We start from the raw sequence: 10,155 nt of genomic DNA, 5'->3' as shown, positions 1-10,155 counted from the left end.
GAACGTATTTCTAGGGCTTCTCCCTGTACTAAACATATACGATCTGTAAGTACAAGAGGGGGCGCAGTACAATATTGATTCTGCCGTGTTAGTACAAAGAGGAGTGCAGTACATAATCAACTCATAAATATCGGATCACGATGGGTTCTGCCATGCCTTGCCGGGTCTAAAACCGACCATCTCATTACAGCTGACAATGACTTGAGAGCAAATACTGATCTTGAGATACACTTCTGAGAAATGATCTCGACCGTTGAATAAAGAGGTCGAGGTGATCCACGAAGCTTTGCGTCTGTCTGCTCTTTAGAACAGTAGTATTTTTTACCCAAAATCTAATAAAAGACAAATGGTTAGTTGGGCTTGCTTGAACTGAATGTATCGTAGTATACCGTTTGATATTTTGTTAGCTTCTATTTTTTACACAACCACACGCATGAAAATCCGGTTAGTTAAATATTTTATGTGCTTCACAGTGCATTTTATATATAGTTAAGTTTCAAATTTTGTTTTTTATATGATAAAATAATTTATTTTTTATTTATGAAAGCTTACTTTTTATTTAATTACCATACAAAAATCAATCTCACAGGAGTCTCAAACTAAACACATATTTTTTTTAAATCACAATTAAAAATATATCTTTTTAAATTATAGTCATAAAAGCTACCACAATTACGTGGCCGGTAAAAAATGATCATCTTGTGTATTCGTTGGTATATAGCTTGGATTGGAACTTTAAATCAAGTTAAACCGTCGAAGTAGCTTGCATTTTTCCATTTCAATTCCTTTTTCTACTAATTTCCTGCAATCATTTGTTCCTCTGTTTTGACTACTGGTAGATGAAACTCATGTTGCTACTGGCAGAGGTAAAACCCCCATCAATAACGAGATTGTGTGCTGTTATATACCCAGCTTCTTCACTGGCAAGAAACATTACAGCTTGTGCCACATCTTCCAGGCTTGGACATCTTCCTTTCAAAAGACTCCCTCTCTCCCCAACAATCTTGCTCACTTCTTCAGGTGTCATATCCTTTTTCCCAAGGACCTTTCTGTAGGCACCAACAAGCATCTCTGAGGCGACACCATGAGGGGAAATGCAATTGACTCGAATTCCATGTACCCCTAGCTCACACGCAGTGCTTCTCATCAATCCGATAATAGCTTCTTTGGACAGTGAGTATGGATGTGATCCAAGGCCTCCCATGATGGCTGCAGAGCTTGACATGCATATGATGCACCCTCCCTTTTGGCCTTTGATCATGACTCTTGCAGCGTGCTTGATTCCATGTAGAACTCCGTTGACGTTAACTGAGAGCAAGTACTTCACTTGCTCCATGTCTAAGTTGGTGATGCTCCCTTCAGTGCCAGAAATCCCTGCATTGTTGAACATGATGTCTAGTTTCCCCTTCCATGCCAGTGCAAGATTTATAGCTGATTCTACGTCAGCTTCATTAACAACATCACAGTGTATGTATCGGCCTCCAATGGAATCAGCTAGGGAGGTCCCTAAGTCGTCGAGTATGTCAGCAATGATAACACTCGCTCCATTTTCTGCAAATACTTTTGCTGTGGCTGCCCCAATGCCTCTAGCACCACCAGTTATGACTGCAACTTTGCCCATCAACCTAACAAACAAAATTCAGTCATCTTGGTTTTTGGGATCTACTAACAGCTTACACGTGAGTGAGATTGCAAGAACCCATATGTGTAAAGAGGTTTAGTTAGATAAAATATAAACCATCATTTGATAAAATTCATACCTGCTCAATTGTCAAAGAAGATTAAGTTGGTATTCAATTCTTTGAGAATCTCACTTAGAAAAAAGTTTTCAGGAACTTAATTTTCTTGGAAAAAATTGGCCAAAAGACAATCTCCATAAGGTCATCGAGATCATAGAAGTTGGAACTCACCTCTCTGAAGCTGTCCTCCGGACATCATCATCATGCCTCCGAACAATATTTGGCTCCATGGCATACCGAAAATGCCTTCTGGAAACTGCATGCTTATTATATAAGGGCACATCAAGATTTGTAGAGACGAGAAATGATGGAGAATATTGAAAGGTTAATGTTTAAAAACTAGTGGTGCTTATTGAAAGGTTTATAGTTTACTGTTATTTTTCCTCTTCCGAGAACAAAAGTTTTGTAATTTGCTCTTACATGCTCTTCTCGTTCCTTGATTGCAACCACTTCGAAACTGTAAGCTAGCAGAACTTCGTTTTCTTTATTATACATGGCAACTGCATATGCCTGTTAAATGAGGTCGGTTGCAAAGCTAAAAAAGTGAAATGAAATGCTCATATTCTTTGAAAGGAAAGGGTAATCTATATTTATTTTTCATTTAAAAGCTAATCTTACACTAATGGATACAGGCAAGGTTGTTAAAAACGTATTTTTAACACGACACGGAAAATATAAAATAAACTCGGATCGTAAAAACGGATCGTAAAATCGTAAAATCATAAGAAATTTTTTTTTCATAGATAGTTCAAGCACCTGAAAATACATGGTTCAAATAAAAATTCATACATAATTCAAGCATCTTTAAATACATGGTTCAAATAAAAATTCATGCATAATTTAAATAATTTTTCATTAATTAACAATTAATAAATTTAAAACAAACAATATGGTGTGTCATGTAAACTAAAACTTATATTAAATATAAATACAATATATTTATTTTATATTATTTTTTAATTTGCTATTTTGATTATCTTTCTAACAATATAAATGGTCCTTTTTCCATTACCTTAGTTTTAGAATTTTTTTTTATTTGAAATCATTGATGTTACGTATTATTTTTTTTGTATTTGAAAAGCTTTTGATTTTTTAAATAATTTTGAATTCTTAAAAAAGAAAGAAAAAAATCACAATCTCTCTCACTCTCTTTCTCAAATAATCGTCATCATCATCAGTTTTCTTTTTACTTCTCCTCTCTCACTTTCAAGCTCATCTCTTTGTCAGGACAAGCAACTCAGTATCATTTCCATGGCTTTTACTCATTACTTGGTTGCCATTCCCACTGAACCCTCAGATCTCACAAAAGCTGCACTCTTTAACATCTCCTTCTCCTCCAGTCCTCCTCCCCTCCTCCACCTCCTCCTACCCCGCTTTCTTTTAATAAAATCACTTTGATTTAACTTTCTCTTCTACCTCACTGAAAACTAAAGCACACGATTTGTTAATAATAGTTGTTTTCAAGAAAGGCGAAGGCGAAGGCAAAAGAATGGTGTTAGTAGTTTTTGTTAATTTTGTTAAACTCGGTCCGAGTTTACCGAGTTTGACCGATTTTAACCGAATTTGACTGAGTTTAACCGAGTTTGCTAATTTTCAAGTTTTCTACCCGATTTAACACTATATATCTGTGCTGACTCGTAAAATCGTATAATTTTACGAGTCAACTCGCGAGTTTAACAACCATAGATACAGGTTTTATATTATCTATACCCGAATCTAAAATAACTAATTGAATACCACTAAACTTAATTGAATATAAATTTTTTTTATACTCGAACTCGACATAATTAGGTTTGGAGTATTAATAAGATATTTATATAATTGGCTTGATATATATGAAATTTTAAAAAAACTTTAAGGTAATTTATTTATTTTAAGTAACGTCGGGAAATCAATATCTATACCTCACTTAAAATTCAATCTTTTACTTTTAAATTTTACCCAAAATCAAGTATAAAAATTCTTATTCATCTAAGTTACAAGTGATTGTATATTATAATATAGTAAAAAAAATTAATTTAAAGATAAACACTTCAAAAACTAGTTCAACCATGTTCGTGGTGAAAAAACAAAAACTAGATGCTTAAAGACGGAACGGAGGCGCGCCGGAATAGCAGAGGCATGCCGGCTTAAATATGGCCGAAGTTTCCAAGATAGAATGGAACGGAACGGAGTTAACAATTATGTTCAAGGAGGAGCATTTCCAGAGCAGAGTTACCTAAAAAAATAAAGTTGCTTGTCACATAATTGTTTCTTTCCCGTAAAAGATGCTATAACTCATATATATATATATATATATATATATATATATATATATATATATATATATATATATATATATATATAGAGTTAAAATGAAATAAAAAAGATTTACAAAATTTAACATTCATGGTGGGATGCGACCCATCGCATTCTTCTTCTCTCTTTTTTTTTAAGAAAAAATCATTATTAAAAAGAGAGAAATTATTAAATAAACTTAATTCATTGTATTTTTATTTAATTAAAATGATGATGATGTTAAATAAAATGATATGTCATCTCATAATTAATTAATCCATAATATCAAGTAATACCTGAAAGAATTTAAAATACTTCTGTAAATGCTTGAAAGAAACTGTGTTCTCTCAGCCATATATATATCAAAGTTGTTACAAGATATTCATCATTAATTACAAGTGTTTTCATACATAAAAAAAGCTAAGGATAAGCAGGAATTAGAGTTATGATTGCACTAGAACTCAATGTATCTTGGCAGCCTCTACATGCTGAGGTTTATTTTTATCATTAACATGAGCTTTATCCTTATCAATATCAATTTTACTTATGTTTAGAAACGTGAGCCAACTTATATTTTTAAAAAATTAAAAAAATTATTAAAAATTATTATTTTGTATTTTTTAGATCGTTTTGATGCGCTGATCTCAAAAATAATTTTTAAAAAATAAAAAAATATCATTTTGATGTATTTCAGTATGAATTTTTTTAAAAAAAACAATTGCCACCACACTTTTAAACAATTAATAATTACTTGAAAGATACGAAAATTTACAGGATTAACATGAAATATAAATAATTAAATAAATAAAATCAACAATATGTGTCTTACCATTTATTTTCGTAGATTTATTGAACCCTTAAAATAATTAACCTCGTTGTCTACAAAATATATATTTTTTTTTATTATGATAAGGATATAGGATATCTTAAAGCTAATTTATAAATAAACGGTGTGAAAATAAAATAAAATAAAATAAATAGGTTCAAAGGATAATTTCAGGTTTTAACTATAAAGAAAATTAGCAAATCTCCTTAACTATCAAATCAATCAATTCAACTTTTTTTCAAAAATATAATCTACTTTTAAATAACTCATTTGATCTACTATAATATTTAACAATTATACTTACCGAAGAGTGAAAAAGAATAAACTATATAATTCGAAGAATAGAGAATAACGACGGTGTTTGGATCATTTGGAGTGCGGTGGAATAGAAGTGTTTATCAAAATTTCATTTGGTTCGAAAGGTTTTAAATTTCATGAAACTTGAATGATTTTTTGTAGTGAGGAAAATAATTAATATATATATTTCTTTAGAAGGCCACAGTGGCCCAATGAAAATTAACCTAAACCAAAAGCCCACAGCACTATCCTCCCCCGGTCCGGCTGGTACAGTCTCCAAAACATGAGAACTGAAGTCCGAGAAACACCTGCCGGAACTGAATCGAAACAAGAGGAGAGGAGAGGAGAGGCATAATTTTAATTTAGCAGGCAAAATCAAAGAATCAAAGAAAAGAAAGAGATGGAAGTGCCAGGATCATCGAAACCAATGATAGCAACACAGGAAGAAATGGTGGAGGCAAGGGTCCCTATTCCATACAGAGACCAATGCGCCCATTTGCTGATCCCACTCAACAAGTGTAGGCACGCCGAGTTCTTTCTTCCATGGAAGTGTGAGAGTGAGCGCCATATTTATGAGAAGTGTGAGTATGAGCTTGTCATGGAGCGAATGCTTCAGATGCAGAAGATCCGTGAAGCTGAGGCCAAACTCAAGCAATCCCACAAACAAGGAACCATCCCTCTCATTCCGAAGACTGCAAATGCTTAGTTTCTGTTTCTTTCAATGTTCTGGTACGTGGGTTTTTCTTAAATTTGTAGCCTTGATCGCTTTCTGTTGGACTTGGTATATTGGTTTTGTTGGGAATTTTTTGAGAAATTTGGGAGGTTTTCTTTAGTGGGTTAATAAGTTTTGGTGGTGTTTATCCAAGGTGGGTTTATGTTGAACTAAAGTTTTTCAGATTATCAGGGCAAATTTTGGACGAGTCTAGAGTTTGATTGTAATTTAGGGGCTTTTGTTCGCATTTCTTGGTTTTCTGGTTATAATTTGGTAGGTTACTAATAATTGGCTTTTTGTCGTTGGGTTATTGAATTTAGAGATTTGGTTTTTGATTATACGACCTAGGTTGTGGTTTTTTTCAGTTAGTAATTGATGGTTCTAAGCTTAATTCATTATGAATTTTCTGAACTGTCTAGGTGGAGGCTTCCTTTGCTTCCCTCTCATCGATGATGCTAGATTCTTTGTTGTGGTCGATTTGTCTGTGTGTAATCTAAAGCCTCCTTTAACTCATAATTTTGCAATGATTTAGTGAACTAGGAGTTTAGGATACACTTTTAGTTGGAAGGGGTTTCCTTTTTTATGGTCAATCAATCAATCAGGTTTGAAAGGTGAATGTTAATATGGAACTGAAATGTGGAAGGATGCCCAGAGCTTATTAATGTGATATGTTAGGGTGATTCAAGAAGATCAGCTAGTTTAAAATGATAACTTTGTTCAAAATGCATGAGATTAGTTGTTGTGTATATCAACTTTTGCACCATGAATACTTTTCTGGAAGCATACATTTCCCAGTGTATTGTGGGTGTCCTCCACAATTCCTGTGACCTTGACCTTTCTCTCAAAACATCGTAGTTAGGTGTTGAAATTGGCTCATATAAGTGCTTAGTATCTTTTTAGTAGCTTTTAGTATGACTGAATTTTTCCGTGGCCTTGTCAGTTATTCAATGTATTTGATTGTTTGTGAAGCAGCGAATGTTGCTTCTGCCAAGTTAAGGCTCAAATATAGGGTGTGCATCACATGTAGAACAAGAATGGGAATTTGGTACAGTCTCCGACCCCAGTTGATATTGTGATAGGTTGGGGTAGCTCATATCTAGATGGACCAACTAGTTCAAACTAATAGTGCCATTCCAAGTCCAAACACTCAAATTTTGAAACACGGTATACATTGGTATATGGAAGGCAATCATTTTACTTGGTATCAAATTTAGGAAATCCCCTCTCCACATAGAACTACTTGATGATCACTTATCCATTTTCCTTTAGGGAACATCGTTATGGTAGTGGTAGTTATGGGAGATGACAATCAAATGATTGTAAAGTTTCCGATTTATTGGGAACTTTCTGTTTCAGTTAAACCTGTAATCAATTCTAATGATTTATGTTTTCTTGCAAGAAATTATTAAGCGAAGAGGTACCTATTATTTGCTTCTGGAACCATTTCCTGTATCTTACTTTAAATAACCACCTACCCCTGACTCTTGTTACTTGGCTGCCTTTGCTGTATGGTAAAACTAATCAATGTAATATGAGGAGGGGGGGGGGGGTGTTTGATTATCTCTAGCTTACTTGTTTGGTCTTTTAATTGAGTAGGATAAACATTGACAGGAAGCCTTTGAAATCTCCGTCAGGAGCCACCAACATCAGTACATTATTCCATAATAAGTTTGGATGTGAGGAAACTATTGGAAGCAAGTTGGGGGACAGAGTAATGTTTAGTGCAGACACGTGTCCCTTGCCAAATCTTTTCTGTTTCTCATTTAATCTACTATTCACTTTGAAAATATTAACGAGCAGTTTCCTCTGCATTCCTTTCTCCATGGGTTCCTTCTTTTTTGTTCGCTGTATCTTACATGAGACTAAACTCTCACCCTTTACGTGAAGCACATGAAAGACCATAACAACATGCATACCTGCTAGAGGTGCAGCGAAGCGCATTTAGCCTGAAACATGGTAGTAAAGATGTTAGAATTATCAAATCAACAACTTAAAAGCAAATCCATAATTCAAATAGTGAAAGTTTTTAAACGACATGCTACATGTGATCATGTATTGGCACAGGTTCATCTTTGAAATTGATTTAGATATTGTTGCACTTGTTATAATTATTAACAAAGTAGGACATGTGACACTTCATGTTTCGTACAAGTTGATTTTTGGGGACATGTTACTTGTGATCTTAGACATTCTTGGAGCACATGCAGTAGAAAGATATGTACATGGACGTCAATGTGGATGATCCATACCTGTAATGATTGGGTTTGTTGCTAGTGGCAGCTTTCTTTGCTACGTTTTTGGAATGAAAGAGTAGTAAAATTTCATCAACTCCAATCTTCTGGAGACATAGGTGTCAATTTGACTGTTAATCTACTTGTTATTTTTATACATATACTTATTTTTCCTCTATGCAGTTACTGCTTAATTCCTAGTCTTATATTTCTGTTCTTGTTTCTAGCTCTTACTTTACTGTACATGTTCTGTCCATGATACTAATGACAGGAAGCTTGGAAATCACGAGAAATGGATCGTTTGATTTTTTGGCTGCTGGTGGTGGGAAGTTGTTTCACTGGGAACTGTCTGTGGAGTCAAATGTAAAACACTCAATAATTTTCTTATACTTTTTCATGCAATAAGTTCCTAACTGGCTCAGAAATTTCATGTTTCTCATCTTTTACTGGATTTGAATTTGGCAAAATTGAACTTTATGGATGATACTCGTGACAGTAGCATTACAGTTGGAAGCTAGCATGCAAACAGACATAGCAGGTGCCATGGCTACTCTTCATTAGTACAGAAGTGACCTTTGCAGCAAAAGATGTGAGATTGGATTTCCACCAGTGAGTTTTGGGCACCGATTAAATCAAGTTGACTGTGGATGCATCTTTCTGTTCTCTGCATCGCAAGCGTGAAGAATGTAATTGAAAAATTACAGGACATCCCCGTTAAACTTTGTTAGGAAGGAAGTGGACGCTCTTTAAATGAAATATAGCATAACCTCGTAAATGCCTGGTTCTGTATGGGTTCATCCCACTGACCGACCGATAATGTGATTGGTATTTTGAACCAAACATTGCAATTGAGGAATAGAGGCTCATAAATTCCATGGACTTAAATCCATATGAAGTAAACCTAACCAATCATGCAGTCCTTGGGGCTCAACGGAGCCGATGAATCAAATTGCTTCTGTGTGAACGACCTGAACATGTGTGACAATTTTTTGGGAAGAGGCAGGCTGTTGGGTTGAGTTTAATCATAATTACGGTGCAGTGGATTCTGAGATTGGAAAAAGAAGAAGAAGAAGAAAGCCCGCGAACAGCTACAGCTCACGGCTTGAACGATGGAGAAGGCCCGTTGGACCTGCGAGGGTAGTCTTGCATGGGCTGTAAGGGCATCCAGAATACTAAAAGATTAAAAATGGTAAAGAAGTGTTTGTGACATGATTAAATACCAGACCCCCTAGTTCAGCTACTTAAATTTTATTGTTTTTAGCTGAGTTTGATCGTGTCTCTTGTAGATTTTGCCATTTTGGTGTTTGGTGTCAAACTGCACTGATAAATGAGGCAGTTGTAAAAATAATGACAATGCAAGAATTACTGCAAATGCACGTTAACTCATCAATAAAATTACTTACAGTTTTTTTTGGTCGGTAATAAAATTAATAAAAATTAATGCATAGTTCAAATATCTTAAAATACATTGTTTAAATATAAATTTATATATAATTTAAAAAAAATTCATTAACTAATAATTAACAAATTTAAAATAAATAATTTATTGATTGGAAATAATTCAAAAATCAATTTAATAACCCATTCAAATCAATCCTGTAAAGTATATATAGGCTACTAGTAAACTAGCTATACGTACTAAAGGTAACTGGGTTTCACTAACGTGCAGGGCAGATTTGGGTCTGGATACCATTTATATCAAATTCTTTTCTGCATTCCTTTTCTTTCTCTTCCCAACAGGAAAACAAGGTCTCCATTGGATACTTGGATTTGTTTGAGCTTTTGTACTCCCACCATTGTCCTTGACCTTCAAGTTGTGAAGGTGTGAAACGTATCCCAATCCCGCGATTCAGGACCTTAATTTCCAGATGTATTCGACAAACTGCATGGAAAGAAGAATCTGTCCTGTTATTCAAACTTTTTGCAACATAATTAATTGCTGTTTAATATGGGAACCCAAATACACGTAGAGACGATTTGCACGTGATTTGCACCCTAATGCTCTTGCTTAAGAGTTAAACGTGATTTGCACCCCAGTGCTCTTGCTTAAGTTAAAAGTTGCATGAGTTGGTG

At 34.4% G+C, this 10,155-nt stretch overlaps 2 protein-coding genes across 2 annotated transcripts; one reads left to right on the top strand and one right to left on the bottom strand.

The window, feature by feature from the left end:
* Positions 1-639: 639 nt before the first annotated feature.
* LOC133705835 (short-chain dehydrogenase reductase ATA1) lies at positions 640-2,172 on the bottom strand. Its single transcript, XM_062131222.1, has 2 exons — positions 1,911-2,172; positions 640-1,625 (listed from the first exon to the last, which is right to left on the bottom strand). Exons 1-2 carry the CDS (start codon positions 1,967-1,969, stop codon positions 830-832), a joined length of 855 nt encoding a protein of 284 aa, XP_061987206.1. The 5' UTR covers positions 1,970-2,172; the 3' UTR covers positions 640-829.
* A 3,175-nt stretch (positions 2,173-5,347) lies between these two features.
* Positions 5,348-8,563, top strand: LOC133704443 (NADH dehydrogenase [ubiquinone] 1 beta subcomplex subunit 7-like). Its single transcript, XM_062129266.1, has 2 exons — positions 5,348-5,868; positions 8,354-8,563. Exon 1 carries the CDS (start codon positions 5,540-5,542, stop codon positions 5,843-5,845), a length of 306 nt encoding a protein of 101 aa, XP_061985250.1. The 5' UTR covers positions 5,348-5,539; the 3' UTR covers positions 5,846-5,868; positions 8,354-8,563.
* Positions 8,564-10,155: the final 1,592 nt, after the last annotated feature.

Source organism: Populus nigra, chromosome 10 (assembly GCF_951802175.1).
Source record: "Populus nigra chromosome 10, ddPopNigr1.1, whole genome shotgun sequence".
In the NCBI taxonomy this organism is placed as follows: Eukaryota; Viridiplantae; Streptophyta; class Magnoliopsida; order Malpighiales; family Salicaceae; genus Populus; species Populus nigra.
The sequence above is the reverse complement of the archived record's forward strand: the minus strand, read 5'-3'. Positions and strand labels throughout refer to the sequence as shown.

Bases quoted from the DNA above. Each gene is read 5' to 3' on its own strand.
- LOC133704443 (XM_062129266.1), top strand. From the start codon at position 5,540: ATGGAAGTGCCAGGATCATCGAAACCAATGATAGCAACACAGGAAGAA.
- LOC133705835 (XM_062131222.1), bottom strand. From the start codon at position 1,969: ATGGAGCCAAATATTGTTCGGAGGCATGATGATGATGTCCGGAGGACA. The intron at 1,626-1,910 runs GTGAGTTCCAAC...TTTGTTTGTTAG, and splicing joins CGGAGGACAGCTTCAGAGAG to GTTGATGGGCAAAGTTGCAG.